Source organism: Pholcus phalangioides, unplaced genomic scaffold (genome assembly GCF_987345545.1).
Source record: "Pholcus phalangioides strain wild (caught in Gottingen) unplaced genomic scaffold, Ppha-v1.0 ptg000042l_1, whole genome shotgun sequence".
Lineage (NCBI taxonomy): Eukaryota > Metazoa > Arthropoda > Arachnida > Araneae > Pholcidae > Pholcus > Pholcus phalangioides.
The window spans coordinates 23,737,342-23,765,134 of NW_028301628.1; the positions used below are offsets into that span (position 1 = coordinate 23,737,342).

Sequence of the window (27,793 nt, forward strand, 5' to 3'; positions counted from 1 at the left end):
AATTCCTTGACGATACAGAAATACTCAAGACGCCGTAAATTAATTTCCCACCCATAGACCTCCTAATAAGAACCTAAAATGGCCGCTAAAGCGTTAATGAACTCATCCATACTCATGATTGCTAATTAATTGCATGAGAAGCAAACATTACGTCTTAAGTATTGGCTGAAAACGGCGACGATCAATACGCAAAAAATACTATAAATTCAGCATTAAAAAAAAAAAAAAAGCAATCAGTACAATACTAAAATAAAAAAAATTCACTCTCAGCTTCTTGTAAATTATTAATCGCAAATCTTGTCTTTTTTTGTTCACTCAAGCAATTTTTTACAGTATTTGCAGAATGGATGGCTTTAATACGGATGGCTTTATCTAAATATGTTATCCTTTTTTTTTCTCCTCGTATTCAGCTGATTGGGTTTTTTTCCCTCCCGTTATACAATGGGGGAAAAAAATCGTTCAAAAATGGAAAAACGATGTTTCGAGGATAAATGCATGGGGAAAGGATAAAAAAAAAAAGAGGGAGACAGTTTTTGATGCTAATTATGAAAGCTAATGAAATGCAAATGCTTTCCGGATGGAGGCTCTGTATCAGTCATTCAAATCATCTTGAGCTTGTTTCCTACTAAAAAGAGTCGCATGGAATAGCAAAGAGCAGGAAAAAAAAAGAGCGTTAACGTTCCTTAATCAGCGTTGTCAAGTTTGCACTTAATTTTTTTTTCTCATTCTCCTGGAGCCATTAGTTCGACTTCAAACTTGCGTCTTAATTAATGGACGTTGGTTTTTTTTTTTTTTCACTAGAGCAAAAATAAGAGCAGCCGTCCCGGGTAAAAAAACAGTTTAATTTATTTCATTATCCACTGAGCGGTACATCTCGGTCAGACATGGCAATATAGTTTTATGAGAGAATTTTAGGAATTTTTGTGTATGAATTGTGTTTGTACACTGTACAATTACAGGGTATTTGTGTCTTGCTTTTGTCGTGATACGGTATATCCTAGAGGAAATTATATTTATTTACGGAAGTGGTTTGTGACACCAGATATGATGAGTAATAATTACGAACGATCACAAGGCTCGAAATTGAACTAGGACTCAAATTTCTGACGACTCATTAACTCAGAAATTATTTTTTCCATTCATTAAGAATCTATTTCATTCATTACTTCGGAATCCATTTGTTTCATTAATCATGAATTTTCAATAATTCGGAAACTATTTCTTCATAAATTTTAAAAATATTCTCTGTTAATGGTATAAATTTTGTTTTCGTTAATTCTGTATTTTTTCCCTCTCGTTGATTCTGAAATTATTTTTCCCCCCTTTATTCTCTCTGAAATTTCTTCTCTCGTTCTTTCTGAAATTATTTTTCACTAAATTCTGAAAGTATTTCTTCGTTAATTTTGGAATTACTTCTCATTCATCAATTCTCAAATTATTTCTTTCGTTAACTGTAAAAATTTTTCTGTCGTTAATTGCAAATTATTTCCTTTGTAAATTCTAAAAAATAATTATTTCTTCGTTATATTTCTTTTCTTAATTCTGAAAGTATTTTATTTGTCTATTTTGATATCATTTTCTTACTTGGTTGATTCAGAAATTTTATTTATTCTACAATTATATTTTGTTTTTGTGTAAATGCTTAAATTCTATTTTGTTAATTCCGAAATTATTCCATTCATTGATTCCAAAATTATTCCATTCATTGATTCCAAAATTATTCCATTCATTGATTCCAAAATTATTCCATTCATTGATTCCAAAATTATTCCATTCATTGATTCCAAAATTATTCCATTCATTGATTCCAAAATTATTCCATTCATTGATTCCGAAATCATTTTTTTTGCAAATGCAGAATTTTTTATTAATTCTAAATTACTTCTGTCATCAATTTTGAAGTTCGACTTCGAATTTGCGTCTTAAATTAGTGGACTTAGGTTTTTTTTTTCCCCCACTAGAGCAGTGTTTCCCAAAGTGGGCAATATCGCCCCCTGGTGGGCGATGGAATGGTTCAAGGGGGCGATAGAACCTACTGATTTAATATAGGATCCTATGGGTTTACTTCAGTTGGGGGGCGATGAGAGGAAAAAGTTTCTGATGAAGGGGGCGATGGAACAAAAAGTTTGGGAGACTATGCACTAGAGCAAAAATAAGAACAGCTGTCTCGGGTAAAGAAAAAGAAAAAACGTTTCATTTATTTCGTTATCCACCGAACGGTACATCTCTGTCTAACATGTTATAATATAGTTTTATGAGAGTATTTTAGGAATTTTTGCACAGTTGTGTCTTGCTTTAGTCGTGATACAGTGTTGAGAGGAAATTATATTTATGTACTGGAGTGGTTTGTGGCCTACCATCAGCGACGTAGTAAGTTGGCCTGGGCAGAAAGTCCATCTGGGCTCCAAGAGAAATCGAGACTTTATACCTGAAGACTCATTACCTCTCAGAATTTTTTCTTTCATTTATAAAGAACCTATTTTTTTCATTAATTACGAATTTTCAATCGTTCTGAAACTATTGTTTTATTAAATTTTATTTATCATTTATTAAATTAAGTTCCATTAAAATAATTAAATGAACCATATTTATATTAATTTAATTATGAATTTAATTGAAGTTATTTTTTTATTCACCAAACTATTTTTTGTCAATTTTGTAATTATTTTTTTCGTTCATTCTGATATTGTTTTCGTTGAATTTGAATTTCTCTCGTGGATTCTGAAATTATTTCTTTCATTAATTTTGGAATTATTCCTCTCTCGCTCATTCTAAAATTATTTCATCCATCAATTCTGAAATAATCTTTTTTCGTTAATTAAAAAACTTTATCAATTTTGAAAATATTTCTTTCCTTAATTCTAGAAATATTTCTTCCCTAAATTCTCAGAATATTTGTTTCTTAATTCTCAGAATATTTGTTTCTTAATTCTCAGAATATTTCTTTGCTTAATACTGAAAGTATTTCTTTTCCTTAATTCTGAAAGTATTTCTTTTCCTTAATTCTGTAAATATATTTTTCCTTAATTCTGTAAATATATTTTTCCTTAATTCTGTAAATATATTTTTCCTTAATTCTGTAAATATATTTTTCCTTAATTCTGTAAATATATTTTTCCTTAATTCTGTAAATATATTTTTCCTTAATTCGGTAAATATATTTTTCCTTAATTCTGTAAATATATTTTTCCTTAATTCTGTAAATATATTTTTCCTTAATTCTCTCTCTCTCTGAAATATTTCTTTCTTTGATTCTGAAATTATTCCATTCATCGATTCTGATTTTTTCCCGTTTTATTCTGAATATTTATTCATTTTGACATTATTTCTTTTGTTAATTTCCAAATTGTTTCTTTCATTAATTATGAAACTACATTTTTTGGTAAATATGTAGTTGCTTTTCTTGTTAGTTCTCAAATTATTTGTCCCGTTATTTTTAAAATTATTGTTTTCATTGATTCATAACTTTCATTAAATCTCAAATTATTTATTTCTGTTTCACTCGCATACATTAATTCTGAAATTTGTTTCTTTCTTCGATTCACAGTTTTCATTGAATCTGAAATTATTTCTTTCATTGCATATTAAATGGAGTTTATATCTTGGTGCAGGTGTTTTCCGAAATCGTTGAGGGTTCTGTAATCGTATGAACTTTTGAGCATCGAAAAATTGGAATGTTTAGAAACGTTCCTTTGACATACGGCCAATCCTGACACAAATCACTTCCAAGGATGAATGTATTTTATAGAGAGAAAATAATTTTTCTTAAAGCCATATCATATATATATGTTCCGAAAAACACATACAGAAATTTAGGAAAAGTATGAGTACATTTCTATAAAGCTTGTTTTACTCTCAGTATTTGAAAACCTCTAAATACCAGCATTAAAAGAATATTAGAACACATAACAATTTCTTATAAACTACGGGAAAAGAACTTTCTACGCAATGTTTTGCAGAAAAAAGAGGTTTGAAAAATGTATTTTAAAAAATTAAAAAATAATAATATTTTGAATCGTGAGTTGAAATGGTGTTTGTAAAGATACATATCATAATTCGTTTTTTGCGTGACATTGAAGCGTTTCGTATTGGTACTTTTAAGGAGAGCTAAGGGGAAAAAAATACCTTTTTTGAAGTGCTGATTATTTGCTGAAAGAAGCAAACATAATGGTACGCATACGTATGGGTACACCATAATATATTTTGCCCATAAATGTGTATAGTTTTATCTAAGCTCGATGGGTGTGGTCCGTAAATTATAGCTACCAGCTCGTATCTTTTAAGAGAATCTAGAGTACAGTCGCTACAATCGCTTTGGGCGTGAAAAAAATAATAAAATTGTGACGGGCTCGAGTGAAAAAAAAAAAGCATGTACTGTCTTATCTTTGTAACATTTCTTTTGGCTGATAATGGCACAATGACAGTATTTCTATGTAAGTTTGTGAATATTTTTTTTTAATTTTTCTTAGCGGTCTGAAAACATTTCGATAAGACTCATTTCTTATTCTTTATGGGTTCTGTGAATTTTTTTCTGCCTATCGATTATCACCTAAAAAGTACATTAAATAAATGTTCCATCAGAGTTTTATTAAATTTAGTAAATTTTATGCACAGATTATTTATATTCCGATTTAAATGTAATCAACTAAATTATTATTTTGTTTTTAAAATATTTAAAAAAAATTAGAATCATCATAGACTACTTTTGTGCTTATTGAAATCTCTTTTTTTTTATGTGGTAAATGTTTCACTATACCACAATCGCAAACTTTAACAACATAATGTGCATAATTCACTGCTTTTCCTTTGTTATTGGAGAAATTTATCAGCTATGACGTATGAATTTTATTAGGTGTTTTCAACTATTTAATGTTTATTCAACCGTCCAGAATGATACTGATACTCCAATATAATTACACAATATATGCATGGGTTATCATGTATGGTATATTATATAGTATGATGTATCATGTTTACCAACGAGGCAACGCTTGAGTACTATGTATAATCACCGGTAAACGTGATTTGTTTAGGGAAATTTTCCCTATATATAATTGCTGGTTAAAGTGATAAATTTAGAGAAATTTATAAAATTTACCAAAATGCTCAGATATTAATGCATAATAACCAGAGTTATCACATTTCCCGTAGCATATATACATCATGACATTTCTGTGGTACCATTCTTGTGCAACACTATAGTGTCACGATACACCAATTGAAGATCGTTGCTGTTATTACAGCTTTGAATAGAATTTAAGTCCAAAAATCTTATCTGGGCTGATTTTTTAACGTTTGGACGTATCGGTAAAGAGCAGCATTAGTCCGAACATCTTCACTAATAAATTTTATTGTTACAAACAGCAGATTAGATTACATTTTTGTATGCTATCGTCTCATATTTTGTTCATTTTCCTGCCGCATACCGGTTTAAAACCAACAACAAATTTCACAAAACATTTTATATCAAATAGTTTTGAATGTGTTTGATAGGTGGCAGCAGGGGTCACATCGCAAAGATTTTTCTCACATATATAATAGTATAGTATAAATATCAAATGTAATAAATATATAGGTTAGAAGGTTAGCGATATCGGCGTGCATTTTTTTCACAAATTCGTCAATTATTTATCCCAGGACACGAAATTTTTCACTTCATTTCACCGGTTCACAAGTAGAAAAATCTTGAAAACTTTAAGAAGCCACTCTGAGCTTCGACATTTTTTTCCATAAGCCATTAACAATTGCAAGCTACAACATCAGTTACCAACTTTGAATTAGGAAAGACCCCAACCAATATTTGAAATTGTGAAAAAAATTAAGTTCATCTGAAGGAGAAGCAAAATTGTGACAACGATAATACAGTGCACGCTGCTTAATCTGATCACATCGGGACTTCAGGGTTTCCGTTAACAATGATGCCTATATCCGAAAAAACTACTATCTGCAAGAATGGTGACCATACATCCCGTTTGGTCAAATGGGACATATGGTAAACGGGTATTGGTAAATTGATATTAATTCAGCCATTGCGAGGCATATGAACGAAACGGTCTAATGTATATCATGAACTACTTTCTTAACGTTCAATGCGTTTCATAGATCCCTTGAAGAAACCGCCAGGAAAAAGAAAATTTAATCTATTCAACTGAAAGAAACTGATTATAAGAAATGAAGAAAATGGCTTTTTGTTTCGTCATATATTCGCCTTCACTATAGTAAACCCATTGCATTAAGGAGCTCCACACGCACATGGATCACAACGAATAATACGGACCGATTACGGATTACAAAAATGTTTGTCAGCTAGGGAGAGAAGAGAGAACATATTCTAGCCTCCTACATTGTCTTACAGTCTGATCACGATAACTTACAAAGAAAAAAATAAGTTTGGTTAAACCTTAGCTTCAGAATGTGCGAAAAAAAAATTCGATTGAAGAAAAAATAGCACGATCCGAAGTTCTGATAACTATAAACGATTTTTCCAATGTTTTGATACTGGTCCGTTCCGCTCTTTAGAAAAGTGATAAGAATAAACATAATCCGGAACAATGATCATAGCCCGTGATTTCAATATGCGGCATCGACTGTGGTAAAATCAAAAACAACAAAAACCCTAATGATAACAATATCCACCTGGCGATTAATTTTTGCAGTGTCATCAATATATTATAAATGAATATTTGAGAAAAACCAGAACACAACTTAAATCCAATATCGAAGACAATTCTGATCAATATTACCCCGCTAAGTAATTGGAACGAAGAATAAGAAAGATAAGAAAAGAAAGAAAGCAATCTTTATACATATATATACATACACTGAAGCAAAGCTTTCCTTGCATCACATCAGTATTCTCCGACCGAAAATTCTGGATAAAATAGGGGAAAAAAAAAGAAGAAGAATGTAGAATTCAGAAAAGCTGAAATTCGAGATTTTGAGACATGTCGTGAGAGAGGGCGTAAGGATGATTCTCATTTCTTCCGACGACGAAGAATGTCCAAGAGAAACTCTAATATGACGAAATCATGCGGTATGAATATTCGATGAGATGTTGTGGCAAGAAAGCCACACTCGCCTTTCTCTTGCGTGTGTCGTCGGGAATGTCTTATATGTATAGTGTATATAACAGGGACACATGCAGCTCCTTATATATATATATATACATTTCCTTTTTTATTATTATTATTATCTTTCTTTTCCAGTTTCTTGTTCTTTATCTTTTGATTTTCTTATTTCTCGTCTCGGAGAGTAAAGGTGGAGACCTCCATGAATGTTATATTCATGCTAGACGAATACAAAGTTTTTGATATTACTTGTATTATTCATTTCTTTTCTTCTTTTTTGCTGGGAGACATCCTATCAATTTTTCCTATTCTGGATTTAAACCAATATAAATTCTTCGTAATGCTTTTCTCACGTTTGTTGCATGCACGCCAACTCTTAATCATTGATTCCGATATTCTTTCGAAATAAGTGAATGCTGGAAGATGATTTATTTTTGATGGGATTGATTTTTATCTACAAGAATTTGGTCCGAAATAGCAATACGTACAATAAAAGTGCGTTAGAACGGCAGTTAACAATCACGAGGAAAATTATCGTCGTAACGGACTTATCGTTATGAGCGAATTTCCATTTTTTCCCCCTTTGTCAGGTTCTGAAATTGTATAAAATTGCTACTTTGTGTGCATTAAAACGTCTTTTGGATCGTTTCCATCTAATATTAATGAAGGATTAGTCATGAAATTGGTTTTTGGTTTTACAGCAGTCAATTCCCCGAGATATTTTTGCATAGAATTTCGTATAATCAAGGCGACTTAGTCTACCAACTGAACAACTACAACTCTCATTGATGGGAAAATCATTGCTCACTTTCTTAGCTGTATGGACTCGTCAACATTTTCCTGCTACTCGGAAAGTTTTTTTAACACTATTTTTTTTTCCAGTCATTCGGAAATGCCTTTAGGCTGGGTGCGCACCGGTTAGACAAGATAAAACAAGACAAGCTTAGTCACTTTAGACAAGCTTAGTCACTGTTAATTATGCAACGCACACCGGTTAGTCACACAAATTCCAACGTTGCGCCATACAAATCAACGTGAACAAAAATGACTGAGCTGGTCTAAAGCTGTGTCGTCTTGTCTTGTCTAACCAATATGCACGCACAGGCTTAAACTACAAGTTCTTGTCGCGTGGTCACTGAAAGAGAGACGAAGTCCAAATAAAATCTTCACATGATCTATGCCAGTGTTTCTCAACCGCCAGGCCGCGGCCTGATACCGGGCCGTGAATAGCTCACCGATTCATTTTTACCCATTTATGCCCCATTAGGTGTGCGTATGACTGGGCCTTCCACTTACATAAAAGCAATCAACCGATCCGCGGGCTTCTAAAGGTTGAGAACCACTGATCTATTCGTATACTGGGGGAGCAAAAATAGGGGGAGTGGGGTCAAGACAGTTTGACATTTCTGTGTCGATTCTTTATTGGATGACCCTCCGAGTATTTTTTAGGAGAAAGATGTGCTGTGTTAAGAGTCACCATCTTCAATTCTTGAAGAGGAAGAAGAAAAAAACAAATGTTGTTGAGAATTTTTTTGACGTTATATCGAATTCTTCCTAATTTTTGACTCGTTATGACCGAATATTTTTTGTAGCTTTAACATGAACTATTTGACAATCACTTGTGCAAATCCATCATTATCGCGAGATTCTCGTTATAAGCCGTACTCGTTTGCGAAGTATTCGTTTCGAAAGCTGGCTAATGCGAAGATAAATCTAGGAAAGAAAACTCAACTGCTCTTGCGAGAAATCGAACGTGGTCTAGGGTGCTCTACCGGCAAGTGAGAGGAAGTGGGTTCGATTCCCCGGAAGGACAGTGTAATTTTCCGCATCAGCCAGCTGTCAAAACCTTCGTAGTAATAGCGGAGAGTGGCATCATCTTCGGGCGTACTCGTTTATATCGGAAATTCACTGCATTAGAACTGTAAGTGCCGCTGGTGAAATTCGAATAACCCTGTTCCAGCGCCAACTTTAATGACTGGAAGAGCTCTAACGACAGCGCTTCTTCGCTGCTTTTCGCTATTGCATCAACTCTCGTAAAATTTGTTTTGTACAAGTCAGTGAGAGACTTTTAACGCTTAATAACGAGTTTCTAATCGCCAGTGTTAAAAACAGCGTGCTCGTTTGGCTGACCCTTTTCTTCCGATTGGCGACATTTTTTTCTTTCTGATTTCCATAATTGCCATATTTAATATGAATCCTGCATCTAGTCTTCCCCTTATCACCAAACAATTCCATTCTTGGTGACTTTCTGCTGAGGGGGTTGAAATACAATTCATAAAAGAAATCTACGCATATCAACAGGAAGTGCTTCGATATACTTATAAAAGACGTAATTGCTTATATATTTTTAATTTTTACTTATTTTAGCATTTTTTGCTTTTCAGTTCAGAAATTTTGAGTTTGTATTTGACTGCTTTTCTTCAAATGAATTTCCTACAAGCTTCGTGTATTTTTCCTTACCTGGAGTGCAGAGTGTTTCAGAAAGGACTCCCCAACAATGAATTGACATAACTTGAAAACAGTGGTAGATAGAATTATGAAACAAGTAGTTCGTTTAATGGATAGACCTGGGATTTCCGAATACTCCGGGTTTTACAATTAGTAATAACTTTGGCTAATAAATGGCATGACAGTCTCGGTGCAAAATCCTTTAAACCTGTGTTCCTCACCGTGTACGCCGCGGCACTTAGGGAAATCGCCAACCTTTGTCAGGGGCGTCGCTGGAGAAATTCATTTGTATGCCTCTTTATACTTTGAAATGGTCCCTTTATAAGTGAAAATATCTACTTAACTATGCAAACATGAATCGAGTCACATTACAATGGATTCGAAATAGTCACTTTGCCTACCAAGGACATGGAAAAGTGAAGTGTGGAGTGGAAGCCTCTTTCACTTCAATGGATGCGTATGCCATACACATGAACTGTTCAAGCTAATACAACGGTTTGCGTTGAGGACTCTTGCTGTAAACAATGGCCTCCAAATACCCACACATAAAGAAGTCATGGAATGAAAATAAAGTTACGCTATCTAAAAAGTACTGAAAATTGTAATTGAATTTCCAAACCTGTATACTTAAAATTCCGAAACTTCACATCAAACGTAAAACTTGTTTCATTTTTCTAGCTGTCACTGTTTCCACAAGTTTTCATTTAAGGTTAAAATAAATTAACGAATCCTAATGAGTAAAAGTTCTTTCTAACTTAATTTCGTTGAACTTTTGTTGGCTTGTAAAGGACTCCTTACTTATGCTAAGTAACTCCGATTGAAACTTAGGTCAGTCCTCAAAGTTATTTACAGGACTGCAAGCTACAATCGCGAAGTTCTAAAAGACTTCGGGAACTATAGGCAGGGGAGTCGATTTTATCATCTAATTATCATTTATTTTAATTCTTGTTTTACTCTTATTACTATAAGTTTACTATTTAAATTGTGGCTAAAATCCTGGCCTGAGAGCTAGCCAAAGAAACCTGGTGTGGGAAGGGAGTCTTTCTCGAAGATATAACGATCCTGTAGTGGTAACAAATAAATCACTATAAAGTGTAATAATGGTAGAAACCAAAAGTATAATAACTAATTCGTATGGATTAATAAACAATATTTTACATTCGAATTTCATATTTAGAAACAATGAATAATTCATAGATAGCAATAAAATAATCCGATCCACAGAAAAAAAACTCTTGGAGAAACTGTTCGTCTTTTCATTATAAACAATAGCAACGGAGAAAAAAAAATGTCCGAATCAGTCTAAAAATGTTAATTGGTTTCTTCGCGGATTTCGATGGTGAAACAAACCTAATTGGGTGCTAATTAGCGAAACACGAAGGCAATTTATTTTTGTATGAAAATAATTTAAAAAAAAAAGGAATTCCATATATTAATCAGTTGGCATGTTTTCTCCTTTGCCTCAAATTACTTCTAATCCTGAAATGGATTAGTGGGGACTTTTCACATAAATACCACATCAGCTTTCTTTTTTTGCGTGGGAACGGAATTCCGGGATCCCATATATCAATTTGTTCTAATAAAGATTACGAGGAAGTATCTTTCCTAATTAGAATTCTTTAACCGCTATCAAGATCTTAACGTAGGTCACACGATTGTGTCAATTAGAAAAAATAGAAGACAAATAAAAACAAATTGTGGCCATATGTATGAAAGATGTTTCCGGAGTAATCCTTGTTAAATTGAATTTGAATTTCTGTTCGGAAGTATGGGGATGTGACAGTTGTAGTTTATTGTTTAAATATCTGTGGTAAACACTGAGCGTTTTCACTTCAACGTTTTTGCGAACAGTTGTCGTTGCTCAAAGCTAAATTACACCAATTGTTAAGGCATATGTAGATATCGTTTGGGAATAGTGACGGCCATTTCCAAAATCAAATCTAGAGCTATATTCTAAAAGAATATATGAAATCTATTGTTAATTGAATATAAGCTTGTGTTATTGAAAGAAATATCTGCGCAAAAGTTATCTACACATATGCTGCAGATATCAAAATCTACCAAAACTTTTATTCTTAGAAAAATCAGTTATTGCAAGTAATAAAGTGTATGCAGTTTTATTCTTGTTAATATGATGAAATACAGATAGGTCTTTACAGTTTCACTACTCAAAAAATCTACAGAATTTAATTTTCTTAAACAAAAATCTACGAAGCTGTTGTTAGATTTCTCAAATTGGATAAATCTTCGCAGTTTCATTGCTGATAATGATGAGAAACAAATAAATCTACGCAGTTCAAAAAAATCTACACACAGTTTCAAAGTTCAAAAAGTCTATGTAGTCTAATTTAACAAAAAAAATCTACAGAGCTGTTATTGTTGGATTTCTCATAGTAGTTTGATAAATTACTCTGCTTCTCATTGTTACTAAAAATGGAATGCAGATAAATCTACGCAGTTTCACTGATAAAACAATCTGAAAAGTATATATTTTTCGAGAAAAATAATAATAATCCCATATACCATTTCCTTCGTTTCTTGAATTTTAAACTGTTTACAATTTTATGGGACGCCCTGTACATGAATGACCATGACCCCTATAAGGGGTAGGGGGGGGCGCTGACAGGGCTCTAGCCCTGGAGCCCGGGACAGTTCTCATCATCTTTTGGTTTTACACACTATAAATTAACAACAGAATAATGGGCCCATAAGTCTGACCGGGGGACCCGCAAAAGATCCCAGCCTAAGGGCCCCGCTCCAGGATGTGGGAATATGTGCTCGCCAATACGCATCTATATGCATGATTCACGCATCAAAATTTAATTTTACTCCTACAAATTTCGTTGAGGAGTGGAAATATTCCTAAAATTTCAGGCAATTTTTAAATGGAGTTGTTTGTTACTGATAAAAAACTACCCCTCTTTTTACAAAAATAGCCCTCAAAATTTCGGAGAACAGTGACAATACCCTTCAAAATTATGCTGTGGGATAATACTGGTGATTACAATGCTAAGGCTTTTTACGAGAATAATGTATTTAATCTCTGGCGATAAAGATAACGTTACGGCTGTTTTCACGTTCGATAGATGGCGCTCTCTATCTAATTAAAAATAGAACTCTCAAGTAAAGCGTGATACGATGTTGTATTTTGAAAGAAAAAACAGGAGAAATATTTTGATATCACAAACATATATTTCACCAATACATCAACATCGGCTTTAAATTTGCCCGATAGCAACCAAATCCAATTATCGCATAAAACTCTTTTTTTTGATAAGCGGTTCGTGATCTCTAAACCCATTTGTCCCAACAGAGGAATTTCTATTCTCGCCACGTGTTGGTTCCCCATAAAACGAAAAAGGTCATCGCTTATATATCAAACATCCCTCTTTCTTCAAAGTCATCATCATCATATCTGTCATTCCAGAGCAGTTTACAGTTATGAAAACATCGATGAAAGACGACTTTTAAAGCAGAAGAAATAACTAAAAATGGAGGCATTGAAAGCAGCGTAACGAGACGCATTTCGTAGATTACAATGACATACGAGTGGTGAACACATCTAAGTAACATGGACTGTTATTTTTTTTTCCGGGAAAGAGAAATGCACTTTGTGTGAGAATGAGAGAGGGCAAAAAAAAAAATGTCTCCCGTCTGCCATTTTATCAGCAATCGCTTTTTGGCACTTCTCTGACCTTTTCTATAATGTGAGACGGGAAAGGAGATGAAAAGGAAAGAAAGACAAAGCACTTTTTTGTTTGTTCAAGCTGAAGGAGGACTCCTTATATCCAGCAATGGACTTTGCGTACCCACCGGATCTGGGCGATGACAGATCTTGAGCACATGGCCACACATTGACTTATATGATGTCAGCTTTCTCTTCTCCTTTCTAAAGGGACCATAGTATTTCTCTACAGCAGTTTCTACCACACATGAAGCAGTTTTCGCAGAAGTGTGACCATACGTCCCCGTGTTCTTCATATACAATTGGCTCCACTTAAGGCGGGTTGGTGCTCGTGAATTTTTCAAAAAACGCATTTTCAAATTTTTCAATTTCCAATTACTGTGAAATTTTCTGTGTCTAACATTGTTCAAGGGATTTTGATCTACCTGCACTAGAAATATTTCAATATACACTGCTGGCAGGCATTATATAATGCTAATGTTTTCCACTAAGATCCTCTTTCCTAAAAACTAAGTTTTTAGTTGGATAAGGAACATTTTTCTCGAACACCACTCATTCAATGTCTTGAAACTTTTGGTGTCTCTCACACCATAGTGTTGAGAGACACTATGTTGTCGAGAGACCCCTTGTCTCTCAACACTATGGTGTTGAGAGACAAGGGGATATCTAATTAATATTATTTAAAAAAATAGGGCACAAAATATGGGTAAATTTTGATGATATTTAAAAAAATTGCATTTTGTTGAAGTTAAAATTCGAGAAAAAATAACCAAAAATTAATATATTATTTAACACTAGCATTCAGGATATTAATTTTTGGTTATTTTTTCTCGAATTTTAACTTCAACAAAAAGGGAAACATGGGAACAAAGGGAAACAAACAAACAACTCCATTGGGAAACATGGAAAGCCAAGATCGTTCACCAGCCCTCTGAATTGGATATCAACGATCTAAGCATACACTTTACGAGTGGCAGGGTATTCGATTAAGCGGGGAACAACTGAATTGTCATTTTACAACGTTAGTATAGTTTGTATATTGAAAACTGATGAAAGATCAATATTAACCACTTAACGTACAAACTTTAGGTAAAAAATTTGAATTATCTCTATTTGACGAATCGGTGATAAATCTGGTAACTTCGTTCTATCCTAGCCGCACGTTAGGAAAGGGAAGGGAAAAGAGAAAAAAAATATGAAAAGAAAAAGTATAATAGATAAGATAGTATATAAGTGTGCTTTTTTTAATCTTTTTTCAAACTCACACTGCGTGTTCTCTTTCGCTCTTACGTATACATAGTAGAAAATTACATTATGTGAGAGTGGGGGAAAAATCGTTACTAGGAATATAGAGAAAAAGGAGGGAAAGAAATAACAACTTCCGCGCAGAGATAGGGCTACTATAAAGCTTCACGATGGTGAAGAGAGAAGAAAGAAAACACAGGGAACTTGTTCATCTCTTGGTGATAATTTCGGCAGCGATTGGCAATAATTTTTATTACTTAAAGCTGACTAATTTTTGCAGTAATTACATTTATTTTTTTTAACAAATACCAATGTATTACTCTGTTTCCGCCTCAATAAAATATTGACAAACTATTTTCTCTGGATATTAGAGTACGTTTCAAATTCAGATAATGTTATTGTAACCATTCGAGGACAATAATATCTTTATACCTATTATATTAAAATTTATACTTATATATTTCCTTTGAGGTTATTCAACTCCCTTGTTTATACTTTGTATCTTCAAATTTTTGGCAGAAAGCACTGGCTAACGGCCAAGCCAATAATTCAATCTCCGTTATAATAATAATATCTCGGAAGAGAGAAGGACTGTGATGAATTAAAATAAAACTCCAGGAATTTAAAACTCTAAAGAACTCTGTTTGCAAAGATCTTTCGATACATTAAATTACGCGAGTATCTTAGTTTGAATTTCTCGATCCGATTTGGCTTATAGTCTTGGAGAAACGACGTTTCGTTCCAGATCCTCGAAGAGATTTGGCGTCGTGAGACATGAGACATTCTTCTGCATTATAAGTTTTGAATATCTAGGTTTAAATAGAACTTGAGTGGTTTGGATTCTTATGCTACCGATCATCCGTTGAGCGGAACGCTTAGGGAAAGGGAGTTCCAGCCACTCGATACAATCATCACATGCGCGTTCGTACCAAACTCAAGTGCATATTAAGAGAGATATTCAGAAAAGAGCTAAGACGACGACTACTACTACTCGTCCAACCTTTACCAAGAAGTAAGTACTGAAGTCTTTAAAACAGGCACGTCGAGTGCAACCCACTTGGACCACTTGAGTTAACGCACTTGAAGCAAATCTTGAATATCGACTGGTTCCCTCGGCGAGACTTGAAATCTCATCATATCATAGTTAATTTGCATGTAAAAATGTTATGTGTAGAGAGAATGTTTTTATTATTCAACAAATATCAGACTGGATTCGTTTATCCAGTCTTGGCCTGTACAGTTTAAACTATTCTAGTTTTACTGTTCTTCTCAAGAGTCGGTAGTTTTTTTTTCTGAGTTAACGTGGAAATACAGCAATAGACAGAGGCGTCAGAAGTGTTTTAGGCCTGTGTATGCTCGAATTGATTTTTATATAGAATATATTGATAAAAAATCTGAATTAATTCTAGGGTTACTCAGACCGGTACTACAAAATACTGTGGTGCTCGAGCACTCACTGCACCCCTGCACTAGGACACTTTGATGTGTTGCTGAAGTATATATTTTTTCCTACTTGAAGTAGATTTGTAGATTACAATGAGAAGCAAGTGCGTGAGGATTTACCAGTGGTAGATCGTTGACTTACGACGTATACAACTTATTACAACCTGACTTTACAAAGGAATAAGGTAATGAAAATAAAGTTCAGTATTTCAACATTGGTTTCAACGTAATCAATGGATTTGAACTTCATATTGTTAGTAATGATCAGTTGGATCAGATGTTTTACCGCTACTGGTTATCATCGTGCTAAATCACCACTAAATATTTCATTTGATGGAAGAACAAAGTATCGAATTCGTCAAATAATGAGTGTATAACTGTATATTGCCAAAAAGAGGATCAATATGTCTGACATTTTTCATCTGAAACAGACACCGCTGATTGCAGTCTCTAATTATCCAAATGACAAAGCATTAAAACGCCAGTAGGAATCGTGATTATGACATTAATAAGCGATTCTACAAGAATTGGGGGAGGGAATTATTGTCATTAGAGAAAGCCATTTATTGAGTAGAAAAAGAGGCTCGCTGGTTTAGAGGAGGGAGTTCTGTTTTAGAGGACCTTTAACCCAGGAAAAAGGAGCGCATATGATAGCAAAGATGTCATATCATCTGTAAGTTCTCAGTGCTTCACTTAAATACTCTAAACCCCTTATATTTTTTGCAGCTGCATCTTATACGTGTTTCATGAATATTAAACCAGTTATAAATCCTTTCTCGTAAATTCACTGCCAACAAATCATTGACAAACTTCATCGTCAACAATACATTAACGATAAATTTTTTGAAAAAAATTCACTGAAAACTATTCGTCAGAAGAAAATCAGCCGTCAGCATTTCATTGGTGGAAAATTCATCAACAAAAACTCCCCTCCAACAAGTCACCATCAGGAAATTCATCGAAAAGTGATTGAACATCCACAGCATCTTATATAAAATTCACCGTCAACATTCCGTTTGCGAAAAATTCACCGTAAATGATTCATCCTAAGAAAATTCACTGAAAAGTCATCAAAACGTTCACACAAACGTTGGACTGATGATTCATCGACCTTTTCATCGTTGACTTTTCCGTCAATCTCACACATAATTATACAGTAAAATATGGTATAAAATACTTAAATTAAAATGAATTAATACGACTTACTCAAACAATACTAGCATAGAGTATATCGGAAGCGATTGCGATTGTAAATCATACACACTATGGTATTTACGCTCAAAAAACATTGAATCCTTGCTCAGTAATAGAAAACATAATAATACGGGAAAAAAACATCGATTGTTTTCCTTTTCTTTTTTTCAATAAGTATCTCAGTATAAGTAATTGGCTTAAACTACATGTGTGTGTGTGTGTGCGTGATGTATGTGATGTAATATCTAGAATCCGTACCTTTTTATTCACAAAAAATATTACTGAATTACGAAACTTTAAAAGAGAGAAACAAAAAGTATCACTTTTACCCTTGTTACTTCATTATAACAAGCTCTATTCATTAGGTCAATTGAATTTAAGACGAGCAAAGATGTCAAAAAAAACATTCTTACGGGTAATATGCAAATCAAAAAAGGTTACATCTTAACGAAGTACGTACATTTTATTTTTACTTCTGCAATTGTGGTAGTTGTTGCGGGATTATATACATTGAATTCCCTTGTTAAATCTCTTATATAACCTCTAGAAAAAAAAATGGCAAAAAAGAAAGGTTGGCAACCTCCATTCATTAACTAAACACCGCGTGGCACGACAAGAAAATTTTTATATACGTTTTTTTCTCATTTTCGTGGGGTTGATGCTTTGCTCGTTTGCCGTGAGTTTTAAGAACTCGCTAATGATGTGTCACCATGTGAGAGGGTGGATGATGTACGAAAACCTCCCCTGGAGGAAAGTAATAATATTATAATAATAATATGAAAAAAAAAAAAAATAAGAAGAAGGAGACGAACAGGCTAGCTATTCCTTTGGTTGAAGGTTGCGAAGCAAGAAGAGGTTATACGGTAATGTGTAATTGGATGCAAATGAGCCAGTAGATCCTGTACATACTGAGAGAGATGCAGTCACATCCAAAAATCAAACTCATTTAAAAACCTATGCGGTTGGTTCTTATTTTTGCAATTATTATTATTATTATTACTTTATTTATTTTTTTTGGCCATGAGGAAAAAAAATGGCGTCTGGATCTTGATATTTGGCATAGAGGATTATTTTATCAAATAGTATAGAAATGAGTATCTTTCGATTCGATTTTCTTCGCAGTGATGTTAATATTTGCTATTGCACCTTGATGGTTTTTGCTTTTGGAGTTATAAATAATAAGAATAAGATTTGATGTTTGAGTTTTATACATATTTTTTATTTTCTTTTTTCTTTTTTTTGTATGTACGTAAACGCGGGTTAGTTTGGCCCATTCTTTTAAAGTTTCAAATTAGCTTTCCAATAATATTAAACCCAATATTACTACCACTTTTAAGTTTTGGTAGTCTTTTTCTGTATTGATAGGGTATCTTTATATTATTCATATGAAAATTTAAAAAAAACAGATTTTTTTTTTTAACTTAAGCTAACTAAAAATAACAGCTTTGGGTCCATGTAACCTTTGGATTACTTTGACCGATTTCACTTTTCCTATCTCAAAGCATTTAATGAAAAGCTGTTTTCTTGAATCTGGGTTCGCAATAAAACTTCGGTTTTTGAAAGAAAACTTGTATTGATCGTAAAAATTAGCAATATTTACATGTTGGTTTTTTTTAAATTTTTAATTAACATTGTTGTTGTACAAATTGAAAAAAAAAAAACTTTGTGTGTGGAGGCTTTATTTATTAGGAACCTCTATAATCACACATATTTTGTCAACGTGACTAGCAAATATTTGTTCTTCCTCGGCACTAAAGACCTTGGGATCACTTGGTTTGCTAGAAAATGCATTTTCTAAGTTTGTTTTAAATGGTGATTCGAGGGATTTTTAAGTTTTCTGCAGTTTGCCTTTGGTTTATTTCAACAGATCTAATTTCATCTAAACAGTTTTGAAGGTCATTTGGGGGGGGGGGGGGTCAGAGGGGCCATTGCCCCTCCCCTGGCTTTTAAAAATATACTACAAATGGTATATATATATATACAAATATATATATGCATACTTTGAGTACATGTACCCCCCGGAAAAAGTTGAAATGACGGCCCTGTTGAAGGTAGTCATTGCTGTAGTACTCATAACTTCGACTTTCAGGCTTACGCTTGTATTTATACACCATCTTTTCCGTTCTGGAAACAAGAATTTGAAATAGGAAAGACATTTAAAAAATAAACGTAATTGTTCAATGCATAATTGTGCTTTTTAAGTGTACTGAAAAACAAATTACCAGAGGTTGCAAAAATACTCCCTACTTTGGTCCAACATTTGTGATGGGCCAAAGTACAGCTTATTTTTGAAGTTACCAGAGCTTAAATATTCAATTAATGTTTTCGGAAAAAAGGAGAGATTAAACGAAGTTTATATCATACTGCAGTTAAAATCATTGAATTGTGGTTCGAAATAGGTACCTACAAAGCTGAATAATAACCCTCCGCAGTTGAAAGTTTGAGAGAGGAAAGGAATACTAACAATCACAGCATACAAAACCACCATTGTTGCTGTCTAGTCCGCCATTTGTGAACTACCCAATGCACTTGCTTTTCTTAGTATACCGCTACTTAACTAGAACTACAAAAACTAGTTCCGAATTTTATTTCTCTTCATCTTTTTGATCCAAAGGGGGATCCCAGGGCCAAAGTATCCCGTATTTACAGTAATAAGGAATTTCTTTTGAAATTACTCAGCACCATATAAGTTATTGAACACATATTGAACGCTGTATCTTTCAACTGAACTAATAAAGATTTAGCGTGCATGCAATTGAGTACAAGCATCAAGCAAGGTCTACCAAACTTTTTATTCCATCGCTCCTTTGTTAAATCCGTAGGTTCTATTCCCCCTCGGACCATTCCATCACCCACCAGGGGCCGATATTGCCCACTTTGGGAAACTCTGGTCTAAAGAGTATCCTGGGCCCGGTCAATGTGATTTTTCTGAGGCCCCGTACGTGGCGAGATATGTTTACTTTCGATAATTTTAACCAGGTCTCATTTTCACGAGACTCCTTCTGCATTTGAGGAGCCCTCCGAGTCGAGCTCGGGTGAGTCCATCTGTTAAGGCTTTATATAGATGTTTTAGGCGGGGGTTATCATTGCCTTACTATCAATTACATAAAGTTTAGTACATTGGGGTTAATTGGTTGATTTTGTTTTCTTTCAGGTTTGAGTTTCAACAGAATCTGATCAGTTACCTCAAATTCAATTTCTACTTTGACGAAATTCCATAAAAAAATCAGATGATTTATGCTCGAAATGAAATTCCATACAATAATTTGGTCTCAGTTACCACAGTCCATTAGAAAGGACAGTTGAAAGACCAGGCAAGATTATGGATGACTCAAGGAAAGAAATGAGAAACCGTAGGAAAGACGATGGACCTGTAAGGAAATACGCATCCATGGAAAGGGATAACGGCAGGAAAGCCGCTTATCATGACATGTACAGGCAAGGTAAGACCTTGTATAACTAATTCAATGCAAAAGCAATAGCTAACGCATCTTTACAACTATGTAATAAGATATGGACTAAAAAAACGATACCTAGATTATGAAACTGATTCATTTTGAATAAGTATATTTTTTCTACTTTGAGCTTCAAAAAGCCTTCGACAGAACATATCGCTGTAAATCACTGACTCGTTAACGCGGACAAAGGTGTTAAGATGTTTAAATTGGCTACATTCATCTAAAGTGGCATGATGAACCATGATTCTGATTGGAGCACTGTGATGCCTCACTTGAGTGGAGTACCTCAGGGAATGTTGTTACTTTGCTTATTGACTTAATGACGCTATCTTTTTGGAGTTCACGACTTCATTTAATTAATCGGATTGATTTTTTTTCAAGATTAATAAGGTTTTTCAATAACGTACCAGACGTTTACGTGTTCTGTGCAACCAAGGTAGTCACTGTGTGTGTGTTCTGTGGGACAACATCCTTTCCTCTTATTTTAGCCGCACAAAGGTACGGGTCACACAAGACAACGACACCCACCAGACTGGGAATTACATTTTTTTTACTTCGCAGTGTCCTTTTAAATAAAATAAATAAAACACTCAAACTCCTCATGGCAATCCTTTCTGCTTTCTCGGTTTTCATGCTATTTTAACTTCCAAAAATCATTCGACAGAATACATCATGGTAAATTGCTCACTCGTTAGCGTGAACCTTGAATATGAACGGCTTGTTGAAGTGCCTAAGTGGTAGATCCCAATGAGTTATAGTGAAGGGTGCGAACCTCAGGAAATATTCCTGTGCTGGCTTATTGACATATTTTGCCAACATAGTTTAAAAATTACCGAGTTCCTTCAATTCATGAATATCATTGATTTTGATCATTCCCCATTCGGCTGTTGTTCAAGAACTTGCCAAACCAGAGATTTTAGTTTTCTTAGTTCACGGCACCTTGGAAAAAAGCAATAATAAATTACACATTTAAATTCTTCACAGCAACACTGTGCAATTTCGAGGAACTTGTAGGACTCTAAACTGAAATCAGTTTCAGACACCTACCAGTCGTGAAATCAGTAAAAATTCTGCGTCTTATACACCAACTTCTTCTCCATTTACAAACTTTTGATTTTGCCAAATAATAGTTTCTTCGAGTTAGTAAAAACGAGCGTTGCTCTATTACCAAGATATTTCTTAACACGAGATCGATCTCATACCACAGGGGCTCACGCTGGATTGACCTTTGGAAGAGAAAAGGACATACCGGGTATGGACTGGAAAAAGGAATTTCTTACAGAGATTTTCGAGTCACTTACCTAGAAAGTATTTTAAATTACTAAAAATTCATTAGGATGTCGTGTAAAGGTGTTTTCGTTCCATATTTTAGTTTTTTTAAACAAAAATTATTAAAAAAATGTTTTTTTTAATTCTTGATCTCTTCGACGGGAGCTGTGCCTCTTCCACCGTATGCCTCTTCATGCCACCCAAAGTTGCCGAAGCACACCATTCGAACATTATTGAGCTGAATTCTTAATGACTCTGACTTTCGAATTTAATGTACCTTTGTTCACTGATTGTATTGATTCCGACGGAAGACAACAGAATTAGAATATTATTTTGACACCTTAGAAATTTCTTACCCCGCCTTTTACATTACAATTAATAACGTACTCAAGAATATTATCGTTCATTTTTCCTCATTGAATTATCATGAAAAAATTTTCTTTCCTCTGATATTATAATCTGAAATATTTAGAGTTTATTGAAAAGTAATTTTCGTTTCCTTGAAGAGAACTTCCCTCGTCTCATTAGGATTAAAGGAATTGTAGAAGGATAATTTTTCTTACATAAAAATCAATAAAACCAAAAAATATGCTATTTCAAGATATAATCCTCATGACGACGTCTTGATAAGTTATATTAATTAATTTCCTTTGTGGTTCCTCTCACCCCCCCCCCATAAACAAGTGCTACTGATAATTAATAATTTTTAGGGAGATTACGCAATGTTCATTTAATCCCATTGTCTTTGTGAAAATTTTGAAAATATATTTTGAATGAAACTTACTTTATATGTTTTGGAAAATTCATAAATGTTAATTTATACTTTGAAGTTTTACGACAGAGAATGCTTGTATTGATCATTTTTAATTAAGTCTGCGTTGTTTTTATTTACGAATATGATTTGATGTGTGCATTGAGAAATTTTAATTGATTATGAATTGTCAATTAGCACTTTTGTAATTTATTTTCTGGGTGTTTGAACAATATGGATCCGCCCAATCTTTAGACGTATCCGCGGTTTACATCACTGTTTCGTATTTTTCGGGTGGGGTGGGGTTACCAGTCATCAGGGCCGTAACTCGATACTTTGTCAGCAGGGGAAAGCACACACACATTTTAGCGACCTCATGTAATGTAGAAGGGACGATATTAAAGCACGGGGTGGCCAATCCGCGGCAAGCCATGGTATCAGGAGTGGCATGCGAAAGCTTTCCAATTTTTTAAGGAATACTATATTCTATTTTTCAATCAAAAATAAATTCTTTCCAACTTTTCTAAACAATCTTTTTCTTATGATAGATGGTCTTGTAGGCTGGTAAACCTATATTTAGTATGGTAGGCACTCTCAGAATAATAATTATTTGTGTGAGAGAAAGAGAGATGACTTTCTATTCAATACGTTTCTGTTCGGTTTTTCATGTTTTAACAATAGTTGTTGGACGTCCCATGTGTATGAGATTCAGGAATTTTCAGCATGGGGGAATGGGGGAACATTCATTGTGTATCCATGAGCTCTTACCGGGGGGAGGGGGGGGGAGACTAAACTCTCTTACAAAGTTTACTGGGAAGGGTGTTCAAGTTCCGGTGTATATGCCCAAAGAGCCTCCTAGATACTAGTACATCTGAGACTTTGATATGCCCCATGAGGTGTGGGTAAGATGAATTTTTCCACCGATATACATACACAATCTGCATTGCGATAATCGAATTTATGACTCAAAAATAAAAACAATTTAAAACTGAAAAGAGTGACAAACACAACATTTTTACGAAAATAAGAGAACAGTGGAACAATATTTTGAAGAAACGGATAGAATGCTCGTGTCCTGTAAAAACGGGACTTGTTGTTTGAGTGTTACGCGCATGGAAAAAAAACCTTGATTGTGACACGGCATGGAAAAATGTTGGCCACCCGGAGTTGAAGGGTAAATTCAGTGCCCCCCGGTCCAGGATTTGGTGTCCTCTTAGGGCCTAGGCAGTCCTTTCCCATGAACTGCCCCTTACCGCTCCCCCCCCCCCCAGTTGCGGCCCGGACAAAATCCACCTGTTTTTACGGACAATCCGTATTTTGAATGTTCAGTCTGTGGACAAACTTATGTTTAAGAAATATGCGAAAGGACATTTTTTATAACATAACATTATCTATTGATTTCGAATTGGAAAATAAAAACACTTTAATTTTAATGTTAGATATGAACATTTATCACACAAAGCGAAACAAGAAGAGGTCATGTTCAGAAGCTACGAAGGATTGGGTTACGGGTGGGGCTTGAGCCCTCCCGACCCCAAAAGTATTTGAAACATTTTCACAAATAGATTAAATTATCGAATCAAGATATGACATGATATAATATTTTAACCAAATTCTTTTAATTTTATTGCATTTTCAAATTTTATTTTCTTTGTAAATGACTGCTTTTGCATAACCCGGTCCCTCAAGTCATTTGTGCCACCTTCAAAGGTCGTTCCGGCGTATTCCCTTATGTTTTGATGTTACTTTTAAAAAACGCAGGCCATATATGTTGTTTTTGGTTGGCGGATAAGTGATTTTTTTCTTTTCGTGAATTTACTTTTGTGCTGATGATTGTAAAACTAATTTTTTTTTCCTGGAGATTATTTGTTTCCGCTTTTGTGTGTGTGGGCTCAACAAAATATTTTGAGCTCCTCCCCCCCCCCCCCAGATGCATATATTTCCTGAGCTGTGGTGAACTGTGGTGTTTCCAACAATCAAAAATATTTAAAAAAATCTAATCGAATTTTTAAATCTATTGAAATATAGTTTTGCAATTCTACTGCAATTATACATAAACTGGGAAAAAGTGGAGAAAAGAAAGGAAAAGTGGTTTTGTTTTTACGCTTTAGGTTTTGTCACATTTAGATGCCCATCTTTGGATTTAATTATACAATTAAATAATTAAATTATATAATAAGTCTAACAGATTGCGATTACATATAATCGGCACGTAATAGGTTTCTGGTAGGGGAATCTTTTGCGTCATTCTTGCTAATCAAACTAAATGACATGTTTTGTTTTTTAGCATGCATTATTACCAGTGTAGTGACAAAAAAAAATCGATTGTTTTTCCCATAGAAAATTTTTGTTAAACCTGGCTGCACTTTTTCTACTCTCTCAATGTATGAATACGGGAGTAGTTGGATTTCCCCAATGGTCCTAAACTCGCACCATATGAAGCCTTGTGGCTCTGGGATATTGTAAGGCAGTGGTATTCAACCTCTTTCTAGTCGTGAGCACCGCCTGTATTCATCCTCAAAAGAAGAGCACCATTATGGCAAGTTTGACATGCTAATGCATGAATTAAGGATGATTTCAATCCTTGAATGCAATTTGTACGAGGTGGTTTAATCGGAACGTTGATCAAGTGCGAATCATACACAAAATCGTACACGATCATCAATCACTGTGGGGGCTTCAAAGAGCACTGTGGTGCTCGTGAGCAACGGGTTCAAGATGCCCGTTCAAGGGGGGGGGGGGCATGAAAGGCGACAAAGAGGGCCATAGAGAGGGGGCGTGAAGAAATAAAACTTTGAACTATGATGAGAGGGAAAACTTCACTAGTTTTCAGAATACAGCAGAACTGCTTATGCAAGCAGGGCCATCTTAATGCATAGCCCAGGTGCCTTATTCCGTAGGGAGCCCTACACGATGAGATCTTGTATCACGATTTTCGAGAGTAAATATACAAATATGTAAACTGTTACTTCCAGCTGCATACGAGACCACGCGAACATTAATTCGCCCGGGAGCCCACAATTTCAAGACGGTCGTGCATATTACCAGAACATGAGGGAAGCCAACTCAATCCTAGCCCTAGGGGGTCTGGAGATCAACGTTGTCGAAATATTTTTACACCGTGAATTTACTAAAAAAGTCAATGCATCAGTTGAAAACATTGTCCATAGCAAGCCATGGAGTAAATAAGTTTTAGGTCGCGATCACGCTATAAAAGTTTGATAAAAGTTCTTTTGTAAAACTTGAAAATGCAACCAATAATAAATACACAGTGAATATAACCGATTTTGTGTTCTGTAAGTCCTAATTCGTCCTTTATCTCATCAACGATTCGTCGTAAAGGTATGGTTTGTATTTAAAAAAGTGCTCAAAATGTATTCAGGAATCACTCTGCACCAGTCCCGAGAGTGAAATACAGTGTGTCACAAAATAAAATAAGAAACCATCAAAATTTTCACACTTTGTTCTTTAACTTCCAATTAGAACGTTGTTTCCGTCTCTCCTGAGGCCAACCGAAAAAATTCTACGTCTATAAGTGCTATATTCGCTGAGATACTTCCATTTAGAAAAAAGAGAAACATTAAGAAAGAACAGCATAAATGGGGGTAAGAAGCGTTGTCCGTTAGTTTTTGCTGCTCTTTCTTAATTTTTCTCAGATTTTTCAATCCAAACAGCTCAGTGAATATTGCACATAGAAATGTTAAAAATTCCTCAGGACAAAAACTTAATGGATGAAAACCAATTGGAATTTAAAGGACAGAGGGGGCCGTATAAATATTTTGATTTTCTTTATTTTGTGGCACACTGTACTTCCTCCTCTCAAAACTGGTACGATATGATTGCTAAAGACATTTTGAGAATTATTACCATACCTCTAAGACGAACGGCTGATGAGACAAAGACCGAATCAGGACTTACAGGACCGGCCCTGTATATCCCTCTACCAGCAATGCTAATTTAAAATTGATATAACGGTAAGCCTTACAGCTTATCGACAAGCATTTTCAGCGGGATTTAGGAAACTGCGTGGGGAAAAATAAAAGCGCAATGTGTGGAAATCCAGAAAAGGCCAGTCGTCATCCAATTGAATTTCCTCCTCGTATAAAAGAGTTAAAGCAGAAAGAACAAGGAGCAGATTGTGGTGGTGGTGGTGGTGATACCGGATCGGGAAGGATTCTGAGAGTCCTCTCTTTCTCCTGACAGCAACATCTGGTGCAAGGTTTCGTTTTGCGACTTATGGCGCCATTTCGAAAATTAATTTTGACCTCTTCGTGTAAATATACAACCGATCTTTTAATGCTTGGCTGTCATACGAACACCTGCCGCCAACTCTTTTCAAAAATGTACAAATTTCTCATCATCTTCTTTCATATGGAATTTTGTTTAAATAAAAATTAAATATATTAAAATTTTATCTCTCTCTCTCTCTGTCTCATATGCATAGCGTTATTTATTATTACATATCATTTTCAAATATCAAATTAAGATTAAAGATTATGGATTTTTCTGCTCAAAATGGGACTTAATTAATTAAGATATAATTATAGAAATTCTAAAAAAAACAAATTCACTTACATTAAACGGATGTATATATTTTTTATAAATAAGTTCATTGAATCAGTATTTAATCGATTTAATAATTGGTTAATTTAGTAGGACTAAATTTGACTGTTTATTAGGAGGAGGAGAAGGAGGTACATATCAAAGGAGGGTTATTTCGGACAACTTGAACGCTCATGCACTTCGTCCACATTTCTCTTCGGAATTTCTAATGAATCGGTATGTGCAAGAACGTTTTGTATATGTGTGTATGCGTGAGTGGCCCTAACGTATTTACGTAGTCAGAGTTACGCTTGTTTTCGTGTTACACTTCTATTGCCATCTGCCTTTCATAATTTTAAGTGAAAATGACAAATGCTCGAACTTTCATGTTGTATAGATATCGTGTTGAAGGTCTTTGCGGAGAAACTTTTCGATCTTATACACAGCACATTCACCTCGTAAACATTCCTCTGAGGAATTTCTAATGAACATTCGAACGCATTCCGAATATTTCGTACTGGAAAAAATTTAAATCTTTAAATAGATTTCACCGTAATTTTTTGTTGCGGTTTTTTTTTCACCAAAGGGTCTGATAGACGGATTTATCGTGAGCAGCCCTCCGTGGAGAAAGGTAATAAAATGTCTTTGTACAAAATCGCGAAGCAGCTCCGTTAGTCACCTACAAGCCAGG

The 27,793-nt window shown here is 34.5% G+C and overlaps 1 protein-coding gene across 4 annotated transcripts in view; it reads left to right on the plus strand.

The window, feature by feature from the left end:
• LOC149064673 (teneurin-m-like) overlaps positions 1–27,793 on the plus strand; it is a 391,606-nt gene that overhangs the window by 180,417 nt on the left and 183,396 nt on the right. For all 4 annotated transcript variants that reach the window (XM_089255506.1, XM_089255505.1, XM_089255507.1 and 1 more), the window contains one exon: positions 20,237–20,525. In XM_089255506.1, coding sequence (XP_089111632.1) covers positions 20,405–20,525 — 121 coding nt within the window. In that variant the 5' untranslated portion in view covers positions 20,237–20,404. The remainder of the gene's footprint in view (positions 1–20,236; positions 20,526–27,793) is intronic.